Here is a 25,762-nt window from a genome sequence, read left to right on the forward strand (position 1 = left end):
GAGAAATCTTTGGCAAAGGATGTAAAGAAAAACAGCAAAGCCTTCTTTACTTTTGTAAGCTCTTAAGACTAAATGCAACTGGGCATAATATTTTTGACACTATTATATAACACTACTATCATAGTTTTTTTTTTCTTTAAGAGTTGTCTGTGGTGTTTTTACACCTATATTATATAGATAATTATAACTCTTAAAAATATTATGCCCAGTTGCATTTAGTCTTACTTAAACATTATCACTTACACCTTTTGGCATCTCTCATATTGTGGGATTATCATCAACAACTCGGTTGTCATTTTTGCAATACCAGGGTTCCTGCCCACCCACCAATTAAAACCAACAAACCTTGAAACGGTGCAGTCTGGGTGGTGGTGGTTTCCAGTGAGAATAAGTAACAATAGTCTTCTCTATTAGTGAAGCGTTACTTATTCGAGGTAGTGCAATACATGGTAACTTGTTGCAAAGGATGAGCACAACATGAGATACAGTTGAAATGATGACTTTTACACTACTATCATAGTTTTTTCCCTTTAAGAGTTATCTATGGTGTTTTTATGCCTATATTATATAGATTATGTAAGCTCTAGAAGGAAGGGGATGAATCAGATTGGTCCACTTAATATCAATGGTTCGATTGTTGAGGATTCTGCTCAGGTAGCTGACAAACAATGAGTATTTTGCATCTACATTCACACATGAGGAGTTTGTTTGTTTGTTATTTGGTTTTTTAGGAGCATTAGCAACTAAGGCCATATTGCTCCGTGAACATGCGGTGGTCATTCCTGACCTTTCCGCATCCTCCGTATTTGGTGGTGACGGGCTCGAACCCCGGTCTAATCAAGAAGCGTGTGCTACTCACTGCTGCTCCTTCCCACCTGGCTACGGAGGCGCCTTATGAGGAGTTTTTCAGGGAGGGAAATGCCAGAAGTTTATCAAACTCTGGCAGTGAGCTAAATGATTTTGTAATAACTGAGAGCAAAGTGGAGGAGAAATTGATGAAGTTAAACATAAGAAAGGCAAGGCACCTTGGGTGGATGCGATCTATCCAGTTATATTAAAGGAGGCAGCAAGGGAAGTAAGCAGGCCCTTAGCCATGATTATGAAGACATCCTTGGACTCAGGGGAGGTCTCCAATGACTGGAGATGTGCAAATGTATCCCCACTTCACAAAGGGGGATCGAAAGGTGACAAGTAATTACAGACCTATTAGTTTAACTTCAGTTCCCCCTGTATAAGACATTGGTCAGGCCATACCTTCAATACTGCATGCACGTCTTGTTGAGCTACTAGAATGAGTACAGAGAAATACAATGAGATTAGTGAGTGAAACAAAGGGTTGCTATTATCAAGATTGGCTTAAGTTCTGCAAATTGCAGCATCTAGAGACTAGGCACTTGCAAGGTGATCTGATTGAGGTGTATAAGGCCTTGCATGGTTTGAGCAAGCTGAATGCTGATGGGATTTTTCCTCTTGCTCAGATTTTGCACCCAAGGGGGCATAAATTCAAATTGAGAAAAGTGAGTTGTAGAATAAATGTGCAGAAATTTGCCTTTATAGCCAGCGAGTGGTTGATCGCTGATATAAACTTCCATCTGTCATTGTGGAAATTGACAGTTTAAATAAATTCAAGGGTGAACTAGACAAACTTTTGGATTGAACGGATGGATGAAACAAAGGTTTTTGGTTTTTTTTTGGCTGATACTATATATAAGCTTGCTTTCCTGCACGATTTGCTGCTACTAATGCTAATTCAATATATTAATCATTATTTTGATATTCCAATTATTAATGTTTTGTTAACCAACAGTAGTTACTCAAAAAAATTCGGGTTTACAACATTTGCTAATGACATCAGGAAATGCATGTTCTGATCTCCCATTTTTTTGAGACAACACCCCTGTGTTAATCCACATTAAATTTTAAAGGAAATGAGTTGTAGTGTGCTTGTATTGTAAATCACAATTTCAAATTTGGCAGCTATGGAATTTATTTACTCTGCATGTTCTGAATAGCTTAATTCTGTTTATAAAACATTTAATTTTAAATTTTAATCATTATACAATTCAATTTCATTAGCTGATTTATACTTCATTTCAAGTATTATAATGTAAGCACACTGCAACCCATGTCTTTTAAAATTTAAAGTGCATAAACACAGGGTGTTGTTTCAAAAAATGAGGTTCAAAACATTTGCCAATATCATAATACAGTGTAACTTTGATTTATTGCACCTGTTTATACCAGTTTCAGATGATGTTAGTGTAATCAAATGCCGCAACAGGGATGTGATAAAAAATAAATAAATAAATAAAAAAAAAACCAGTTTATGTCTAAACATGAATTTCATGAACAGACGCTAGCAGAAGCGAACTCTATTTCACAGAGCAAAAACAGCTACTGCAAAGTTACTGCACAGAGGCAGATGTGTAGTACATTTCCACTGCACTCAGGGTAGTGGAAAATGAAAAACACTTGAGTAATTGTGCAATCAGACACAAAGTTCTCCGAGCAGTGCAGATTAGGCTGCTAGGATCGCTCATGAGGTTTTGTCCATGATATACAGAAATTTTTCCAGCAAGGAAAAAGAAGTGATTATTTCATACAAGGCAATGGCTAGGCCACATCCTGAGAACTGTATACAGGTATGGAAGCCTCATTCCAGGAAAGATATGGATCGGTTGGAACAGGTGAAGAGAAAAGCAATCAGATTAGTGAGGGGAACAAAAGGGTGCACTTACAAAGGCTTCAGTCGTGCAAACTGCAGCATCTGGAAACTAGGCAGCTGCAAGATCTGATTGTTGTTGTTATTGTAGGGTTTTAGGTGCATCACTGACTTAGGCCATATTGCACCTTATCCTCATATATTATGTATATTGTCTGTAAAATTGCAGATCTTTTCCGCCCAGTGTGGGGAGGATTCTGATTATATCTAGTGTGCTACCCGCTGAGAAGGAAATCAGATTGAGGTGTTTAAAAATTTTGAATGGATTAAGTAAACTCACTGCTAATGTCATCTTTCCTCTTGCTCAGACTACACACAAGGGGGGGCATAAATTCAACTGAGGAAGGATGGTCATAGGATAGATGTCCAGAAATTTGCCTTCAGCCAGTTCTAGGGAAATTATTATTAGTATTAGTAATGACAATTGATACAAGAAAGCAAGCTTATACAGCATCAGAAAAAAAAACCCTCCCACATCACCTGTCCATCCCCTTCAATAGTTTATCTAGTTCTTCCTTGAATTTATTCAAACAACCTGCTCCCACAACAACAAATGGAAATTTGTTCTTACCATCAACTACCCACTGGCTGAAGGCAAACTTATGCATATCTATCCTGCAACCCTCCTTCATTGTTGTTCAATTATCAGGGAGAACCATTTGTTTCTAATGACTGTTGGAACAAACTTTCATCTGGTGCTGTAGAGGTGAGTAATTTGAATAAATTCAAGAAAGAACTAAAACAATTAAAAAGGAGAGACACATGTGATAAGTTTTTTTCCCTGACTGATGCTGTTACACTGTCACTGAGAGTCACACACGTTCTAAACGTGTATGACCCTCAGAGGTCTAGTGAGTTTTTAGTGACAAGTTCTAAAGTGTGTCCATGGAATTTAAGTTTTTAAAAATGAAAACTTTGCGTATGGATGCTTTAAAATATTAATTCCTTCTTATTTTTAACTGACTGCCTAACATTACAGTGAAATTATCAAACATGAAATTACAAATAAAAAAAATAAAAAAAGTTTAAAAAAATTTTTTTAAAGAACCAAAAAACCTCATTGTTACTTTTTTTTTATGAAATAATAATCTCTACCATCTATTTATTATTTGATTCAATTGCAACTTCTGGATCTAAATTTCAGGTTTCTAAAGCCCAAATCAGAAAACATAGATAACAGATATGATCTCCTTCTCTATTTTTCAGATCTTTTTTCATGCTGCATCTATTTAAACTGTCAACTATTAGTTTAAAACACTGGTAAAAGATGACAGCATTTATGCAGGAAGATTTTGAGACAATTCATATATAAACATTTTTTGAAACGATCTTGAAAATGAAGATATATATGTATGTACTCTTGAAATTGTCAAGGGAGTTTTCAATGATGCTAATTACTGAAATGAAGTGATATAGGTAAAGTGACCAGATCCTTAGTATTCCAATGTGGGACAACTTGGGGGGGGGGATTTTCAACCCCCTAAAACAATATCAACATTTTTAAAATTTTTTTTACATATAAAAAAACTTCACATACAAAATATAAATTAATACATATACTTCTTTAAACTGAACTTAATAAAATCACTTTTTAATATAACAAAAAAAAAAAAAAAAAAAAACAAATATAACCTATATTTTTTTGCAGAAAAGCTGAAATTCAGTATATGGTATCCCTTGTGCTACGCTACATAATGAACAGAAGGTTGCGTAAAGGATGGGAACTAAGAAAATAGTTGTAATTAGAAGGGAAAGGAAAAAAAAAAAAAAAACACTTATTAGGGGGAGGGGTCATGTTTTTAATCAATTTTCATGTTTGTTTAGTGAAAAAAGGTTAGGTTTTTTTCTGTGAAATACTAATACATAATTCTTTTAACAATAAAAACAAGAGAAATTAAATAATATAATTAAATATATTTTTACACTGGGTGAATTTTTCAGATAAGAAAAATTCACCCAGCATTTGAAAATTCTTCACGTTAATTATCAAAATTGCACTTAACTTGTAGAATTTTAAAATATTTTACTGCTTTCAGCGTTTCTACGGTCAACTTATTTTACTACCGAAAAAACTGTTTTCGCTGTACCATTGGTTCACGGCAAATATAATGAAGTCATTTACATTTTGTTTGCCATTAAGAGGCTACATCGCCAATCCGGGACATTTCCTGGGACAGTTTGCAATGTGAGGCAAACAACTGAAATCCGGGACTGTCCTGCATAATCCGGGATGTCTGGTCACTAGATATAGCTCAACTCCATCTCAAAAACACTTACAAAGGTGCTTCTTTCAAATATTAAAAAAAAAAAAAAAATTTAGACCTAGAACTTTATTATTATACCTTGCAGCTCATTGTCAATTTAATTTTTCATTCATCTTATGCAAAAAAAAAAAAAAAAATGTTAAAAAGAAATTTAAGAAAAGAATTGTTACTATTCTCCTGCTATTTAATTCCATAATAACTTCGCTTATCATCTAAAGTTAAAAAAAAAAAAAAAAAAAAACATTATCCTACCCATCGCTAAATGGCCCATTCCATTCTTTGCCACCCCAGGGGTTTCTTAATCGTAGCAGATATATTTTTTCCTTTTCAGCAAACAAAGATATTAATCCAGTTTCTCCTACATATACTTTCTTAACACCAGTAATACCATAAGCATGTCCTTTAACCAGACCAACATCAGTTTTGGCTTCCATTTCTTCTTGAGACAGTGCCTGCAATGACAAACAAGCATTTGTCTTCTGTTCTAATATGTGACATAACATTAATAGATATAAAATTATGAATGCAACTATTAGATTTAAAACTACGAACAATCAAAATTGTTCATAGTTTTGAGGGGATCAATTTTTATGTATCATCTTTTGTGTAAACACATGGCACAAAGGATAATACTTTTAAAGATTGGTACACTATTACACTATTAAAAATAACATTTCCTGAATAATTCCCATGAAGGAATGAAGCTTAGCAATGAGTTTCTTTCATCAAAAAAAAATAAGTATACATTTACTTCGGTGAACTTTAAAAGAAATTATATATTTACTATTTGCACTAATGCTTAAATCTTATATCCCTCTACTGGTTCTCCAGCTAAGCAAATTTTTAATTTCTGTGGAATGATAATCAAAATTAAAAAAGCCTGCACAGTCATGTATTGCATGAAATGGACGTACCATGATCTATATTAAATTTAACAATTACTGGACTTCTGTAGGTGCTAACATCTACAGAAGTGTTTGGACAGCACTAATATGTAAAATATCATAATAATTGCATGCAACTGGCTCTCCTGATTTACAATGGAGACGCTTCTTTCTTTCTGTCTTTATTTTATTTTGTTTTTTTTACCTCGCTGCTTGCTTAGTATCCTAATGGCATTTCTTCCATCTTTGTCACAAAAAAATAAAATAAATAATAAATAAATAAAAACAGCATCGCACCATTAAATTCAAAAGTTTTAACAACTTTACATTTTTTGTTGAAATTTTATTTATTGTCTCTGGTTAACAAATTGGCTGCTAGTTGGGTTAGTCCATTTCAAAAAAAATATATGGAATGTGTGAAAGGAAATAGTTATACTCTTCGTTAAACCATATTATTTTTTGTACAATATCTGTATACTGTAAAAGGACTAGTTGTCCTGAAGCTGATTATTCAACCCTCAGAAAAAGAGCAGCCTACATGTTTAAAAGAGTGGGGGACACCCATAGATATCAGGTGTTATCATTTGCCTTTTGTCTAACTTAAAATCATCACATATACTATAGATAATGGATTCCAAAATGCATCATCTGTCATATTAAGAATTTGAACCATGCTCTGCAGCATAATGACTACATATTCCTTTTGCTATTTCACTGTAGGATTAGCCACTACACCCCTTCAAGGTTGATGATTTTCCCCTCCAGAAAACCTTGCAGCTTGGTATACATACTTTTACTGTACTGATAAAATGTTTTTAATTGCAGTGTTTACTTAAGATGTTCAGTCAGTGTAATTAATAGGTTCCAAAACACAGCATGACTGGAACAAAAAAATTAAATTAATTGAAAAAAAAAAAAAAAAAAATGCAGTGACTCATGTTTATATTGTCCTTTTATTCTCCAATCCATGCACAGCAGTAAACATAATATCCAGTGCTTCAGCTATAAAAAATAAAAAATAGTTACTGAAGTTCTATTGATCTGATTTTAATAAAATTTGGAAAAGCTCAACAAATTGTTTTAAAAGAGCTAAATATAAAACTTCACAGAAATCTATCCTCTGAAAGTTGAGTTATTGCATGCAGACAAACAAGAAAATAAATATTTACTGCTAGATTTCTATTGGTAAGATTTTAATGAAATTCAGCATTGCTCAACAAGTTTTTCAAAGAGTCAAACAAATTTTATTTAAATCCTTCCACTAGGAGTCAAGTTATTAGATGCAGGCAGCATATAGACAGTGGGCATAATAACAATAGGCACTTTATACTTGTTATTTGGTTTTTAGGAGCATTAGCAACTAAGGCCATATTGCTCCGGGATATGCGGTGGTCATTCCCTGACCTTTCCGCATCCTCCGTATTTGGTGGTACACTTTATACACTAACAGACTTGAAAATGAGTGGCTCAGTGGAAAACAGCTCTGTCAAAAGGGAAACTGAGACATACTGGAAAGGAAGGCATAAATGAAATTGTGTGGGAGTGATGTGTTAGCATGAGAGACAGAAAATGCATATTTCTGGGATAAAGCAAGTCACGGAACAACTTGGTAAAAGTGATTTCAAAGCTTCAAATGAATGACTGCAGAGTTTCAGAAAACGTTTTGTTTCAGTATTTCATTATGCATCTCAGACACAAAGCACTACTCCAATGTAAAAATTTATTGCTATTTATTTAAAATGTATACCATTCCCCCATACCCAAGTATGCTTAATATATATTTTAAATAAATAGCAATATACTTTTGAGATCCCCAAAAAGGGAGTCTCATCAGTGATCCTCTATTCTGGGGTTTCATTGGTGAGGAAATAGACACCAAGAGTGAATGACCTGACAATCAAGCAAAGAGAAATATTCACAATATGTGATATGATTGTTGGTGTAGAAGTTTTAAAAGCTCAACGAATTTAGTGCAAGGCCTTGTGCTATGAGAAAGCTTCAAAACATTCAGTGCTCCATATAAGTCTGTACACAGCACTGAACAAACAAATGTTTTGTATTTTATTTAAAGTGTGTAGTGCAATACAGAGGCAACTAACGTGAAACAATAATAAGAAATTAATTATTATCGCCTCCACAATAAGAAATTAATGAACTTAATAGCAAACTTATTTTGCCCAATGCTACATAATGAATGAAGTTATGCCCTAAATTCGACGACTACAATTTAACAGATTTTTTTTTTGTAGACTAATGCTACATACACCTTGCTTTACTGCTTATTTTACCTATTAAATAAATATAAATGTTGAAAAATTCTGTTGAATCAATTTTTTGAGAATTTTTTTATTTTTCAAATTAAAGTTAATCTTTCAAAAAAAAAAAAAAAAATCTTTAATGAAGCTTTTAAACCTTTTCCAGCATACATACACACAAATGATGAATAACAAAGTGAAGAAATATACAAAAAAAGTAAAGACATATAAGTAATAAAGTGAAGAAATATAGAAAGGAGTAGAGTGAAGAAAAAAAAAAAAAAATCCATAAATAACAGTCCCTATATTGTCATCCCTTCATGCAATTCTGGTGGTTGACTCTCGAAAATAGTGCCAGAATAATAGTTTTTTTTTTTTTGAGCATTAGCAACTAAAGCCATATTGCTCCGGGGATATGCGGTGGTCACGGGCTCGAACCCCGGTCTAATCAAGAAGCGTGTGCTACACACTGCTGCTCCTGCCCACCTGGCTACGGAGGTGCCATGCCAGAATAGTGCATTATACGACAATATATTCATCTATTTTTATTCACATACTTATGTATATTTTATGTTTTGGTTTTCTTTTATTTATACTGTAGTTTCTTTACTATTTTCTATATTTCTTTGTTCTTTACTTATATTCTTTTTTCTATATTTCTTCACTTTATTACTCATATTCATTATGGTCATTGAGTACTTTCTGTCTGTCAGTGGCCCCTGTTCATAACACTCCCTTTTTCATTTTCACTTCCTTTCTTTCTTTTTCCTTTTATATAATATATTGTTTGTATATAGCATTAGCAGAGGCATACGATGCAAGAAAGCAAGCTTATGCAGCATCAGCCAAAAAAAAAAAAAAAAAAAAAAAACCCTCCGATTTCACCCATCTATTCACTCCAAATGGTTGCCCAGCTCAGCCTTAAATTAATTTAAGCTATCAACTTCCACAACAAGAGATGGAAGCCTGTTCCAGCAATCAACTACAGGCAACATTTCCAAACATCTATCCTACAACTGTCTTTCCTCAGTATGAATGTCCCCTCAGGTTCTTAATCTGAGCAAGAGGAAGAATCCAATCAGCATTCAGCTTGCTCAAACCATGCAAGGCCTTATACACCTCAATCAAATCACCTTGCAAGTGCCTAGGCTCTAGATGCTGCAATTTGCAGAACTTAAGCCTATCTTGGTAAGAGCATCCTTTTGTTCCCCGCACCAATCTTGTTGCTCTTCTTTGTACTCATTCTAGCAACTCTACATCCTTCCTAAAATGAGGCCTCCAGACCTGTACACAGTATTCAAGGTGTGGCCTGATCATAGTCTTGTACAACGGGATAATCACCTCCTTGTCCCTGCTAGCAAAATTCCTATATATCATTGACAAGACTCCATGACCTGCTTTGGCAGTCTGTCTGCAATGCTCAGCAAACTTCATATCTGATTGCAGTTCTTTTTCGCTCTCCATTTCCCTGAGTGTAGTACCACACAGTTGGTACATTTCTCTTGGGTTACTGCTACCCATATGCAGTACTTTGCATTTGTCAATGTTAAACTTCAATTACCACTTCTCAGCCCATTTGCCCAACTTATCTAGATCCACTTGCAGTAGCATACTGTCTTTACTATAGTTAACAACCCTACCGACTTTTGTATCATCTGCAAACTTGGACATTAAGCCTGATATACCTTCAACAATATCATTGATGAATACACAAAACAACAATCGGCTCAGCACCAAACCCTGGAAAACTCCACTAATAACATTAGTCCACGAAGAGCAATGTCCATTGATTACCACTATCTGTAGTCTCCCACTCAACCATCCCTTTATCCATTGTAGCAACTTGTCCTTAATGCCATACCATTCCAATTTGTACAGCAGTCTTCCATGAGCAACAGTATCAAAAGCGTTCCTGAAATCCAAGTATATGATATCAAAATTTATATAGGGTGATTCATAGATAAGCCATCACTCTTATGGGATTTTCTGTTTCAGGTTGTTGCTTTGAGTTGGAAAAATATTAGTATTAGCAATGGCCACATGGTGCAAGGAAGCCTATGGCTTAGGTGGCACCAGCCAAAAAAAAAAAATAAATAAATAAATAAAATAATAATAATAAAAATATAAAAAAATAACAATAATAACAAAAAAATAAAATAAAATATGAATAAAATAATAATAAGAAAAAATAAATAAATAATAATAATAATAAATAACAGAAAAGGAAATGGACAACCTGAGTGTTTCCCTCTTCCCATAGGTCCTTTGACGACCTTTGAATTTCCCCAAACTGTCAGCCTCTACCACCCATGTAGGCAACTTATTCCAGTAATTTATAACTCGCTGGCTAAAATAAAACTTCCTGCAATCCAGTCTATACATCTCCCCCATAACTTGAAATTATGGCCCCTTGTTCTAGAATCATTTATAACCGTGAAAATTTTGTCCTCATTCATTTCGCTTATGCCTCTCAGAGCCTTAATCACCTCAATCAAGTCTCCTCTAAGGTGCCTGGTTTCCAAGACCTGCAACCCACATATTCAATGTCTTTCCACGTATGGACATCCTTTTGCTGATCTCACCAGGCAAGTTATCAGTCTCTGGAACCTTTCAAGAAGCACAGTGTCTTTCTTTAGGTGCAGTCTCTATACCTGAACACAGTATTCCAAGAGTGGTCTAACAATAGCCTTATACAATGGGATTATGATGTCCTTATCTCTACTAGCAATTGTTCGATACATCATCGATAGGACACCTCCCAAGCACTTCTTAATTCATTTCACAAATATATGTGGTCTCAATTCTAATCTCAACTATGTCCCTTTCCACTTGCAGTCTGCCAAACCCCATGTACTTTTTCTGACAGAATCTCAGTTATCGGTTGATTCAACTACTGCTCATCTCAGATGCCCAAATTATTTGCTGTATGATTCATTTCGCCTCAAAGGTGGTATTTGTGCATATGTCCATTCTGATATTTCCTATATCTTCAAACAGGCCTATGGGGCTGGGAAATTCCATACTGCAATAATTAAAGACAAACACCAGCCAAGGAATTAAAAATTTTTACTATAAAAATAAAATATACAGAAATAAAATATAATCCATGGACCACGTGCATGAGTGCCATGGTCCTGCTACTTAAGGATGTGTCATTGCAGTAATAGTATACTGTTGAAGAAGGAGACGGCAGTCTCCGAAAGCTTCAGGTTTTATCGCTTTTAATCCAATTTGTTTTAGATAATTTTATTGCTTCGGTATTTTTAACTATATTTTTAACGTTTTTATCGTAATTTATTGTAATATTTTAGTCTTCCGATAGTGTTTTCATTATATTTTATTTCTGTATATTTTATTTTTATAGTAAAAATTTTTAATTCCTTGGCTGGTGTTTGTCTTTAATTATTGCTGATATTTTTTGTCAGAGACTTGGCAATTTGGAATCTCCTCTCTCTGATCTTGTTTGGCTTAAAATTTCTCTACCTCATTGTGTCAAATTCATCTGTTGTCTCTACTGTTCTCCCAACTCCACTAATCACTTGGAGCTCTTTGACTTCCTCTCTTTGCAACTTGACTTTCTCCAGTCTAACTTTCCTAACAGTGAGGTAATTTTCCTTAGTGATTTTAATGTTCACAACTCCAGCTGGCTTCCGTTTTCTAGTCACACCGACCCAGCTGATCGAGATGCTGAGGCTTTTGCAATTACTAATGACCTTGCACAGATTTTTCATTTACCTAAAAGAATACCAGACAATCCTAATCATACAGCCAATACGCTTGATCTTTTTCTCACAAACAACCCTTCTAAGTACACGGTCGAAGTGAGAGTTGGTGATTGTCTCTTCTCCAATGGAACCTTTATCTCATGGCTACAATGAACCTTGTGTTGTTTGGCATTACAAGAATGCAAAATGGGATGACCTGTGAGATTTCTTTTCTTCTTTTCCTTGGTCGGATTACTGTTTCAAATTTCTGATGTCAACGTTTGCTCAGATCATGTCAGTGAAATTATTCTTGCAGGAATGGAATCCTTTATCCCACACACCACTTTAAAATCTCGTCCTTTATCTAAACTTTGTTCCAATAAATGTGCTAAGGCTGTTCAAGAGAAGAATGTTGCATATCGTAATTGGCTTGTTTCTAATTCTTCAGTTTCATTTTCTGCCTACACCAAAGCTCACAACAAATGTAAAGCAGTTATTAATCAGTCCAAACTAGAGTTTGAACAGGCTAAGAGTAGAAAACTTGCTTCTTGCCCTAATGGTAGCCAAGCATTCTGGTCTCTTGCCAAAGCTATTGGCCGCAACTTTTGCCCATCTCTGCTCCCACCTCTGTCCAAACCAGATGGTTCTGTTGCCACTTCAGCCAAGGATAAAGCTGACCTGCTAGCATCCCATTTTTCTTCCAACTCATGTATTAATGATCTTGGTAAAACACCTCCCACCATTCCCAACACGCTCCATTCAATGCCTCCTGTAGTCTTCCGTCAAAATTATGTGAGGAGGATTATGACGAACCTTGATGCTAAGAAAGCTCCAGGTCCCGATGGTATTTCTCCACTTGTTCTCAAAACCTGTGCTCCTGAACTTACTCCTATTCTATGCCGCTTTTTTCACTTTCTTATTCCAAAGGTGTTTTTCCTTCTGCTTGGAAATTTGCTCATATCCAGCCAGTTCCTAAAAAGGATAACAAATCCCTCCCATCCAATTATCATCCCACTGCAATTACTTCTACTCTTTTTAAAGTAATGGAGAAATCGATTAACCGCCAACTCTTAATCTACCTAGAAACCTTCCGTCTGATCAACGATCGCCAGTATGGATTCCACCAGTGTCGATCCACTGGTGATATTCTGGCTTATGGGCTATTCATTTATGGACTAATTCAATGGAAAGGTTCAGTGAAACACAAGTAATTGCTCTTGACATCTCAAAGGCTTTCGATCGTGTTTGGCATAAAGGTCTTCTAAACAAGCTTCCATCTTATGGTTTGCCAACTGTTTTTAGTTATTGGTTATCCAGTTTTCTCTCTGATCGCTCACTGAGGGTGATGGTAGATGGCTCTGTCTTCTAACTTCTCCACTAATGCCGGTGTCCCCCAAGGTTCAGTTCTTTCCCCCACTCTTTTCCTCTTGTATATTAATGACCTTTTTCCATTGACTGGAAATCTTATCCATAGTTTTGCCGATGATAGCACATTGCATTCCACTTTCCATTTTGAGAAAGCTTGTCCTGCTCAATCAGCTTCAACTTCTCGAAAATCTGCTACCAATTCCTTAAATGCCAATCTTCAGGTATTTCTCCAGTGGGGCAAAGACAACTTAGTTGATTTCAATCCTTCTAAAACTCAGTCTTGTCTTATATCTCGCAAAAAGGATTCTTCTGCTCCTATTTTTATCTTTAGTGACACTCCGATTTCTAGGCAAAATGATATATCTCTTTTGGGGATTACCCTGACTTCTAATCTCTCTTGGCACAAGCACATTACAAATATTGCTTCCTCTGCATCTAAAAAATTTGGTTTTCTCTTTCGCTCTTGGCGTTACTTTTCTTCCAAACAGTTGCTCACTCTGTATAAATTGCAAATCCGCCCTGCCATGGAATATTGTTCCCACATCTGGGGTGGTGCCCCAAAAATTCTCTCAGGCTTCTTGATTCCATTCAGAAGAGGGCAGTTAGGTTAATTAATGATTCATCTCTAACAGAGTCTCTCCACTCACTGTCTCATAGACGTACTATTTCTGCTGCATGCTTCTTCTACAGATACTTCCATGGGCACTGTTCTTCTGAATTGGCTCCTATAATTCCCACTCTCTCTTTCAAAAGAGTCCGAACACGTGCTGCCACCAGCCAACATCCATTTACTGTCCAACTTCAAACTCACAGAACCAACTTTTCATCTTCCTCATTTATTCATTCAACTGCTGTTTTCTGAAACAACCTTCCTTCATTTGTATTTCCTGAAAATTATAGTCTACAGAAGTTCAAGTCCAATGTCAACAAATATCTGTTTTCGTCTTCTCAACCTCCAACCTAAGCACGGTACTAAGTGCTATAGGTTCTAATACCTCTCGTGTTTGGGGGTTACATAAAAAAAAAAAGAGCAAGTTAATGAATGTAACGATCCAACCAGTAACTACTGACTGAAGATTTTGACTACTCCATAATGTTGAGCAGCATTAACTGTTCTTAACAATGTTTTAGATCTGGCATCTCTCTGAAAATTTCTTCAGAAAAGTTGTCTGAATACAATTAAAGCACTGCAGTGCGCAAAAGCAAAAATTAAAAAGATAAGGTCACAGTATCTGGGCCATATTATTTATTGGAGTGACAAAGTAAAACATTTGCTTTCATCTATAAGTTCTGTTATCTATTATTCTTATTATTCTATTAATTAAATGTGTTTAATCACTTGGACAATAGATTTCCTGAAGACAAGTAAAGAGAATGGCAACCTTTTGACCCAATTGCTATGGCAAACACAATCAATTTTGAATTTGGAGAAAAGAATGTTAAACAACTAATAAAAATAATGTTGTTGTTGTTGTTTGGTTTTTAGGAGCATTAGCAACTAAGGCCATATTGCTCCGGGGATATGTGGTGGTCATTCCCTGATCTTTCCGCATCCTCCGTATTTGGTGGTCACGGGCTCGAACCCCGGTCTAATCAAGAAGCATGTGCTACGCACTGCTGCTCCGGCCCACCTGGCTACGGACGCGCTAATAAAAATAATACTCAGCTACAATAACAATAAACGAAAGCATTGCCATAATAATATCGCATCAGTACTGTGATTTGAAATTCATCATTTCTGAGAAGGTTAAGGGTGGATCAATTAAGTTGTTCTGATATGTTGAAATACATGCTCGGAAACAAAGAATTTGAAGAACTGTCAATTCTTGTTGACATCTGTGGAACATTTCAAGCTTCTAGTGCTGAATGCGAACGTGGATTCAGTGTCAAGAATTCCATCAAATGTAAATCTACAAGCAGACTGGAAGTGGAAATTTGGATGATCTGATGATGATTAAGACTTATCTTTCATCTGGGTGTGAAATTAAGTAGTTATAGTCAATGGATTTCCAATAAGGACAGACAAGAAAGAGTTCTTGAAACGTGAAATAATTTTCTTTGTTGTGCTGATTTTTATTGTACAATTCAATTAATAAATAAAATACAACATATGAAGCTTTTCGATTTTCATTGTAAATATTCTTATTATGTGTATTATAGAAAACTTTTAAAGTGCTGCACAGACATCAGGTCGTGTAAACATTTTCTGCTCAAAGCAGTGATGGACCCAGCAAGATGGAAAAAATGTTGTATGCAACAAAACTTCATGATGTTATCAATTTAAAGGGTGGAATTTTCACTGTTATTAACAAAATTCCTAAAGAAATGTGTGCAGCTGCATTAAATGCCATATTGCAGTGATTTGAAAGATGCATTGAATGCTAATTCCATAGAACTCTACCGGAGTTCTACAGTGGACAACGAAGAGAGAAATAGTAGTAGTTAAAGGCAAAGGAATGGCTTATAATTTCAGGAAAGGAAATTACAATGCCTTAAGGTGCTACATGGCCTCTATTAACTGGGTAGATATCTCACAGAGAGCAAATACAATTGAATTATGGCATATCTTGAAAACATAAATCACAAAAGCTTGAATGCTTATATACCATTAAAAAAATACTCCACGAGGAGGATTCCAAGCTGGATGAATAATGAAGTTGCCAAATTACTTGAGCAGAAAAAGATGGCTTGAAAAAGTTAGGGAGCAATAAAAAGTATTGAAGCCTATAACAGCTAAAAATTGATTTGTAATAATGCCACTGAAAAAGGTTAGGCTGGCAAAGGGAGATTATGAGAAATCGCTGGCAAAGGGGGGGGGAGAATTCTTACATATACAAATGCATAGAAGAGGACAAATCAGATCGGACCCTTATGTAATGGACATGGATAGTATTAGTTTTTGTTATTTGGTTTTTTAGGAGCATTAGCAACTAAGGCCATATTGCTCAGGGATATGCGGTGGTCATTCCCTGACCTTTCCGCATCCTCTGTATTTGGTGGTGACGGCTCGAACCCTGGTCTAATCAAGAAGCGTGTGCTATGCACTGCTGCTCCTTCCTACCTGGCTACGGAGGTGCCGGATAGTATTAGATACTCCAGCTGAAGTTGCAGATGCTTATATACCAAAGTAACTCAACAGTTACTTTGCATCGACATTTACAGAAGAAAAACTCTTCACGTCAATGAGAAATTCTGGGAGTGGAGTTGAAAAAAAAATGTAATTAATGATGTCGAAATTTCACATGTTTATTTAATGAAAAAACTTTTGCGCCTACATGCCAATAAGGCTCCTGGGCTTGATAGCATTTACCCTATAATCTTAAGGGAGGCAGCAAGTGAGGCAAGTGAGTGCATTGAACCATTGAGGCTAATTATGAGAGCATCACTGGACTCAGGAGTGATTCCGTTGGATTGGAAAAGTGCCAATGTATCTCCAATACATAAAGGCGATTCTAAGAGTGAAGTGGGAAATTACTGGCCGGTTAAGTCTAACTTCAGTAATAGGGGAAATCATGGAGACTATGATCAAGGGTGGAATTCAGGATCACTTAGATAGAAATGGAATTCTGAAGGATACTCAGCATGATTTTTTAAAGGGACAATCATGTTTAACTAATCTGGTTAGTTATTTTGACAGGGTCACTCAAGAGATGGACTTAGGGATAATTTTGACGTTGTTTATTTGGATTTCAGCAAAGAATTTGACTCAGTCCCACATGAGCAGTTACTTTATAAGCTGGAATAGGTTGGAATCACAGAGAAAATCCTTAGATGTATAGCAGGGTGATTTCAGAGCAGGAGGCAGGGGATTGTGATAAATGGTTTTTCCTCAGATTGGGTTGATGTAAGAAGTGGGGTTCCCCAAGGATCAGTATTAGGACCATTGTCGTTTTTGATTTTCATAAATGAAATCGATGAAGGAGATAGAGGGCATGATGTCTAAATTTGCAAATGATGTAAAAGATTGGTAGAGTAGTTAATGTTTGTAGCCAAGCAGAACTTCTTCAGAATGACTTAGACAGACTGCAGAGTCGGTCAGAAAATGGCAGCGATGCTTTAATCCAGCAAAGTGTATTGCACCTGGGGAACAGTAACCTGAAAATAAGTTATACACTTGGGGGAGTTGAACTAAAGCCAGTAGTGGAGGAAAGGGACTTGGTATTACGATATGGTCAGATATGAAGTTCTCCGAGCATTGTAGACTGGTTGCAAGGAGGGCCCATGGGATGGGATCTATCGAACAATCGCTAGTAGAGATAAGGGCGTCATAATCCCATTGTATAAGGCTATTGTTACACCAAAATTGGAATACTGTGTTCAAGCATGGAGACCGCACCTAAAGAAAGACATTGTTCTTCTTGAAGGGGTCCAAAGACTGGTAGCTCGCATGGTGAGATCGGCAAAAGGGTGTCCATATGAGGAAATACTTCGAATATGTGGGTTGCAGAGCTTGGAGACTAGGCTCCTTAGAGGGGACTTGATTGAGGTGTTTAGAGGCACACGCAAAATGAAAAAGGACAAAATTTTCACAATTATAAATGATTTTAGAACTAGGGTCCATAATTTCAAGTTACAGGGGGAATTGTTTAGATGGGATTGCAGGAAGTTTTATTTTAGCCAGCGAGTTATAAATTACTGTAATAAGTTACCTACACGGGTGGTAGAGGCTGACAGTCTGGGGAAATTCAAAGGTCAGCTGGATAATTACCTAAGGAAGGAGGGAAATGCATAGGTTGTTCATTTTCTTTTCTCTTATTAATTATTATTATTTTTTTAATTTTCTTCTTATTATTATTAATTTGTTTTAATTCTTAATATTTTATTTATTTTTTGTTCTTATTATTTTATTTTTTTTTTTGGCTAGTGCAGCATAATACAACGTATACAACTTCAAAGTAGGTTAGAGATCTCACAGTAAGTGCTGCCATCTCTTATTTGTGTTTCTATGTAACAATTTAAGGTGACACAAAACAAAGTGTTTGTTTTAATTAAATCACTATCCATAAAGCCCAAAAAATCATTTCTCAGGTGCCAAGCAAATTTAAAAGACTATGGAAAAGATTAAATCACTAACTATTTTTGTTATACACCAAAACTCAGATAAAGGAACCATTAGGTGGCAGTGATCATAGCGTACTGATGTGGGATTTACTTAAAGATATAATTACCATCAGAGATAAAGGAAAGGGTTTTTGTTTCCATAAAGGTGAGTGCAGTGGTCTCAGACAGTATTTAAATTATGTACAGTGGGACCAACTGATGATGTTACCAACAGCAAATTCTAAGTGGGAAGCATTCAAGGAATTAATCGTGGAAGCTACTAGACTTTTCATACCTATTAAGAAATACTGTTCAAGGCTTAGGTCTAAATGGTTGTCAAATGAACTAATGAGACTTGTGGCAGAGAAGAAAAATGCATGGGATGCATACTAATTATTAGGCAACACAGAAGCCTATGGCAGATATAAACTACTCCGTAATCAAGTCACAAAGGAGATTAGATAAGCAAAGGCAGATTACGAGAAATCTTTGGCAAAGGATGCTAAGAAAAACAGCAAGGATTTCTTTACTTACATAAACTCTAAAAGGAAGGGGAGGAATCAAATTGTTCCACTTGATATCGATGGTTTGACTGTTGATGATTCTGCTCAGATAAAACAAACTGAATGATTATTTTGCATCTACATTCACACGAGGAGTTATTAAGGAAGGAAAATGCCAAAAGTTTATCAAATTGTAACAGGGTGCTTAATGATTTTGTAATAATTGAGAGCAAAGTGGAGGAGAAATTGTTGAAGTTAAACATAAGAAAAGCACCTGGAGTGGATGGGATCTATCCAGTATATTAAAGGAGGAAGCAAATGAACTAAGCAAACCCTTAGCCATAATTATGAGAGCATGCTTGTACTTAGGGAAGTCCCCAAGGACTGAAGATGTGCAAATGTATCTCCAATTAACAAAGAAGGAGATCGAAGGGTGACACAAGTAATTATAGACCAGTTAGTTTAATTTAGGTTCCGGGTAAAATAACGGAGTCACTGGTTAAAGATGCATTGCAGGATCATCTAGACAAGACTGCAGCAATAATTCAGACACAGCATGGGTTTGTTAAGGGAAAGTCTTGTCTGACAAATGTGGCTGGATATTATGATGTGGTTATAAAGGAACTAGATGCAAAAAAATAATTTTGATATCATATACTTGGATTTCAGCAAATCTTTTGACACTGTTGTGCATGGAAGACTACTGTACAAATTGGAGCAGAATGGTATTAAGGGTAAGTTGCTACAATGAATAAAAGGGTGGTTGAGTGGGAGAAGACAGAGGGTGGTAATCAATGGATGCTGCTCTTCATGGACTAATGTTATTAGTGGAGTCCCACAGGGTTCGGTGTTGGACCCACTGTTGTTTTGTATATTTATCAATGATATTGATGAAGGCATATCAGGCTTAGTGTTGAAGTTTGCAAATGATACAAAGGTTGTCAGAATTGTTAATGACAATAATGGCAGTGTGCTGCTGCAACAGGATCTAGAAGATTTGGACAGATGGGCTGAGAAGTGGCAACTGATGTTTTAACATTGACAAATAAAAAGTACTGCATATGGGTAGAAGGAACCCCAGAGGAACGTATCAACTATGTGGTACTACACTTAGGGTGGTAGAAAATGAAAAAGAGCTGGGAGTAATTGTGCAGTCAGATATGAACTTTTCTGAGCAATGTAGACAGGCTGCAAGAGCAGGTCATTGGGTTTTGTCAATGATATACAGGAATTTTTCTAGTAGGGAAAAGGAGACGATTATCCCTTTGTATAAGGCAATGGTCAGGCCATGCCTTGAGTACTGCGTACAGGTCTGGAGGCCTCATTTTAGGAAGGATGTAGATTTGCTAGAGTGTGTACAGAGAAGGGCAACAAGATTGGTGAGGGGAATGAAGGGATCCTCTTACCAAGAGAAGCTTAAGTTCTGCAAATTGCAGAGCCTGGAGACTAGGCACCTGCGAGGTGATCTGATTGAGGTTTATAAGGCCTTGAATGGGTTGAGCATGCTGAATTCTGATGGGATTCTTCCAATTGCTCAGATTACAAACCTAAGGGGGCATAAATTCAAATTGAGGAAAGACAGTTGTAAAATAGATGTGCAGAAATTTGCCTTTAGCCAGCAGGTGGTTAATTGCCGGAACAAACTTCCATCTGTCACTGTGGATGTTGATAGCTTAAATAAACTCAAGGAGGAAGTGGACAAACTTTTAGAGGGAATGGTTGTGTGAATTTATTTTATTTTTTTTTTTTTTTGGCTGATGCTATATAAGCTGATATGCTTGCTTTCTTGCATCACATCACATGTTTCTATTACTATTATTAATTCTTTACCCTTGTGAGAAATGAGTTCAAGAGTTTAAGCTAAATTTTTATTTTTACAGCACTCACACCCAAAATGAAGTTTAAAGCCCACTCTAAAAATAACTTAATGAAATTCTGTATACTTACAGCAATGGCACAGCACATAAGTGAATGATTTTCAGCTTCAGTTCGTAGTTTTCGGAAAAGTTCTACTTGTTTTTCTTCATCTTCACTATAGTCTTGGCTCTTAAGTTCAATTATTTCAGATATTCCTCCAGTAAAATCAACCAGAGCATCAAATAAGTTTCCACCATCCAAAGCTTCATAACTCCCATGAACTCTACAAATTATAAACCATTTCAAAATTAGTATAATTTTCATGAAGATGCAGTTGCACTGGAAATCAAAGTTTACAAGGTGTGACAATACAATTCTCAGACTGGAGAAATAAAAAGAACAGAAGGTGAAGGAGCTCAAAAATGGTTTTATTTTTATTCAAATTAATCACCACCTGATTGAATACACTTATTACACCATTCTAAAAGTTTCTGAAAAGAGTCAACAAAGATGTTCAAAGGGATGATGTTCAGTTCACTGGTTAGGTTGTTCTTTATGTCCTGAACATCCTGAAATCTCTTTCCTTTGAGGACATTTTTCACCTTGGGAAATAGAAAGAAGTCCACTGGTGATAGATGGGAGATGGATGGTTGACCTGTACAATACCATGTTTCATCAGAAATGTCTTCACAACAAGGGCAGAATGGGCTGGGGCATTGTCAAGTATAAGAACAAGCTGCCTTCTTTCAAAATTGTAATGTCACTTGGGGAATGTGCTTTAATAGTCTTTGAAGCACCTGTACATAGAACTGACTCTCTTTCCTTCAAGTATAAATTCCTTGTGAATCATAGTCTGTTTGTCATAAAACATGACCAGTATAATCTTGATCCTGGACTTTTCTAAGCAATTTTTTGGGCTATGGTGATGAATTTGAAGTTCACTGTATGCTCTGACATTTTGTCTCTGGGCAAAAACATCCAACTTGTCTACAGTGACAATACAGTCAAGGAAATTAGGATTGTCTTGACAAGTCTGGATGTGGTCTTCATTGTTTCTGCTCATTAGTGAGGCTGTGTGGCAGAAATTTTGCACAGACCTTCCTTTCCCCTAAATAATCATGCAGAATTTGACAAATTGTCTCCTTATTCATATCCAACTCATGAGCCATCACCCTGAGGGTCAAACAACAATCTCTGATCACAATTTCTGAAACTTTCTCAATTCTGTCCCCATTTCAAGAGAGCTGACAGATGACCACTTCTTGGGTCATCGCAAACATCCTAATGCTTTCTGTTTTTGAACCACTAATACCATTCAACCACACTGGTGTGACTTAATGTTTCATCACCATAAACAATTTTTAACATTTCATACATTATTTTTGCAGATTTTTGCAGTTTAAAGGAAAATTTGATATTCATTCATTGCTCGTGATATGGAACATTAATGCTACTAACAAAACTGGTTGTTACTTGCAAACTGTCAGCCTACTGGACAATCTGTGCCACCATCTGTTGGAGAAAGTTTGAACTACAACAGGACCAGTCTGGGAGCTTTATTGATGCATCTCATATAAACAACTGCTGAAATGTCGGAAATCGCTTTTAGCATCTTTCATGATTACATATATAAAGTGCAAAAGGATTCGTGTTGCAGCCATTAAACAAATATTTAAAATCATGCCTGTCTTTGTTTATTCCTTATCTGAATTTCAAATTCCTAAAATTAAGCTTGAGAAGAATATTACATGGGAATACTAAAAAGTAACAATATTTTTAAAACACACTTTACCATGAGATAAACTTAGTTTATTGTATACAAAAATGAACTGACACAATTATTATTATTATTAGCTATATGGTGCAAGAAAGCCTGAGGCTTATGCTGCACCAGTCAAAAAAAAAAAAAAAAAACTGAATTATCCAGAGAGAGAGAGGGAGAGAGAGAGAGAGAGAGAGAGGTAGAAGGGAATCACCAAGAAAGAGAATAATGATGACATCCAGCTCAGGATTCTTAAACTGAAGCAGATCCTAATAACTAAATGAATTTGGCTGTTTTTGGATTTGTATACTGAAATCCATCTTCAAGCTTGAATGTTTGGTTTAGAAAAAGATTTGGCCACAGGAAAGAGTCTAACTGTACTGCACTGAGAAACACCAGCTACAGAAATCTGCAGGATTTATGTGGCCAGTGCATTCAAGATTTTTTGCTCTTCTTTATATGTATTAGCCCGGAGGTCTAATACTTTATATGTATATATAGTCTCATGCTATCTCCACTGCAATCACAAGATATTTTCCCATTTGGTTCATGATGCAGTATCTGTTTTGGAACTTGAATTATCCATTTCCTGCACATGATCTCTGTGTTGTCTTCTATAATTTTGTGTGTTCAATTATTAGTTTTTCCTTTAGTTCTTTCATTATATCCTGATTTTTTTTTCAAGTCTGATAGAGCTTGCATTTCTTCTTATAAATCATATCTAATTTTTTGCTAAAAATGGTCTAAGCCTCTCTTCCATATGTAAGAACAGTTAGGCTAGTATATGCAAGAACAGTTAGGCTAGTGTTTTGTGATTCTAATTTTTTATGTTTTTGTATAAGCGAAGGTCTAAAACCTTGATTGATGATGCCAGGGATTCTATTGTAATTTGTTATCTTGGAGTCTGTCTTTTTTTCCATATACGTTAAGCAGAGTCCAGTATATTTAAAAACTGTTTACTTGTTCTAGGATTTGGTTTTCTAAGCAGATTTTGCTTCTTATTAACTGTTTACTTTGGTAGGCAATTACTTTGATTTTTCCTAGTGATACTTCCATGTTCTATTTTTAATCTGATAAAGTTTAAATGATAACCTGAATAACATAAATCATCTTCAGAGCTGGCTAATTTTTTCCCTGTTTTAAAGGGATAGATCTTATTTTAGAGTTAGGCTCCAATTTCTTATCAAAAGATATATGTAAATGTTAAAGAGAAGAGGTGAGGGGTAGCATCCTTGTTTAACTCCTCTTTACTAATTTCCAGTTAAAAATCTGCAATTTTTTTAATAACATAATGAAATTTATTTTCAAAAATGTTTTCTGTTTTAACAAAGGACCTATATTCTTTATACCTGCTGGTTATTACTTTTTAAAAGGAAGGCATTTTGTTCTATTCTTGGAGATTTTCTGGAAAATTTCTAAGAACAGAACAAAGTGGACTGCATTCTCCTCACTACTCCCGGTTATATCTTGGACTGTAGATCTGATATGCCACTGTCATACTCAATTAAAAATACAGTGTAAATATACTCAAACTATAATTCCATGACAAGAAAACAGGGAAGAAAATAAAAGAGGAACTAAAACACTTAAGGAATAACACTAAATTGATGATAAACTGTTCAAAGACCATAACCCTCAACAAATCAAGAACATCTCACATTTGTGCCAATATTAAAGTATACAAAACAGGTTCCTGCTAGACCAACCATAAATGAAAGATATTATCCAAATAAAATGATTTCCAAATGGCTTTTCAAATTACTAACCAACCTACTATCCATATCAAGGGGTCTATCAAAAACACAGAAGTGCATTCCAAATCCCAGTCATCAACATTCAATCAGATTCAATCATTCTACACATCTCCAACAAACAGTTTTGTTTGTTGGAGATGTGTAGAGAATTTGAACAACTTGTTTCTAAAATTAATCACTAGTTTTGTTTAAGAACCATTGTGCATATAGACTCTCAACACTGTAATTGCAGTTACATGAGCTTTAAAACTTTATGCAAATTTGGCCAAATTGTTTAACTTAACAAAACTATGTAATTTGATAATTCTGTATTCTATGTTAAATTTATTTCACCACTTGCATTTATAGATAATCTCTCAACTATTATAACTTTGTTCAAAATGGAACATACCTATTGAAAAAAAGGTTATCCATAAGTAAAAATGTTATTTACTTTTGAACCTTTTCTGATGTACTACTGGACATGGAAGGTGTTCTAGTTTTTAATTCTGATAAAAGGAATACATTATTGTTCAATTCTTTATAGTGATCTCTGAATGCAGTCTTACTGGAAATGTTGGAATTATTGCAACTGACTGTAATATTACATATGCATTAATTATTTCTGATGTACTACTGGACATGGAAGGTGTTCTAATTTTTAATTCTGATAAAAGGAATACATTATTGTTCAATTCTTTATAGTGATCTCTGAATGCAGTCTTACTGGAAATGTTGGAATTATTGCAACTGACTGTAATATTACATATGCATTAATTATGCATCCTTTGCCATTTGCAAAATTCTAAATTGCAAAGGAAGTGTGATCTGATAGTTACTTTATACAATACATTATAACTCTTTTTATATAGCCCTGCACATCTTTAAGAAATTATTGAAAAAGTATTACTCCTGAAATGATCTATATATAAATAAATATATATATATATACATTAGTGTTAACCAGTTAGCTTATGCAATGGGCTGACATGAGTATTTTTCTCATTTCTCAAGAGAGTAAAATATTTATTTCTTCAATACTTGTGGCAATTAGAAAACAATTTTAGGAAACCACATGATAATTATAGCATATATAGAAACTTAGTTATGAAAAATATATAAATTTAGGTATTCTGCTTTTTAATTTTTAAAAGTTGTTATATAATCTAAATCTAAGTTTTATATTAGAACTACAAAAATATAACAATATAATAGTAAAAATAAAAAAATAAAAAAAGTAAAAATAAAGTATAATAGTAAATAACAGTAAAAATATAAACAAACAAACAAACAAAAAAAAACTATAAAAGGAAAGCAACATACTTTGCATATGCTTTTTCAAGAAGTGCTCCCCAAAACTCATTCTTTTCTCTGGATCTTATATATATTAGCTGCCCATTAACAGTAGGTAACAAATCATCAATAACTATATCAACCCAGTCACCAAACTGCCAAAATCTAAAATGAAAAATTCCTACATAATTCTCAGGGTTTTCATCATTCCACTCTTGTTCTTTATAGTCTGGAATCACCTATATTATTATTTTAAATAAAAAGCAGTTTCAATAATATAAAATCTCAGGTATACTACATTTGATCTACGAGTGAAAATCTATTATGCATAAGTCATAAGCCATTACTATTATATTGTGTTCTTTATTGTAAGGATA

The 25,762-nt window shown here is 35.1% G+C and overlaps 1 protein-coding gene across 1 annotated transcript in view; it reads right to left on the minus strand.

Annotated features, from left to right (window-relative positions):
- LOC150088081 (calpain-5-like) overlaps nt 1-25,762 on the minus strand; it is a 153,017-nt gene that overhangs the window by 49,337 nt on the left and 77,918 nt on the right. The window contains exons 4-6 of the mRNA XM_090370561.1: nt 25,416-25,624; nt 20,688-20,880; nt 5,239-5,438 (exon numbers count right to left, since the gene is read on the minus strand). Coding sequence (XP_090226687.1) covers nt 5,239-5,438; nt 20,688-20,880; nt 25,416-25,624 — 602 coding nt within the window. The remainder of the gene's footprint in view (nt 1-5,238; nt 5,439-20,687; nt 20,881-25,415; nt 25,625-25,762) is intronic.

The sequence above is a fragment of the Mastigoproctus giganteus genome, chromosome 3 (assembly GCF_048544385.1).
Source record: "Mastigoproctus giganteus isolate SK-2022 chromosome 3, ASM4854438v1, whole genome shotgun sequence".
Classification (NCBI taxonomy): domain Eukaryota; kingdom Metazoa; phylum Arthropoda; class Arachnida; order Uropygi; family Thelyphonidae; genus Mastigoproctus; species Mastigoproctus giganteus.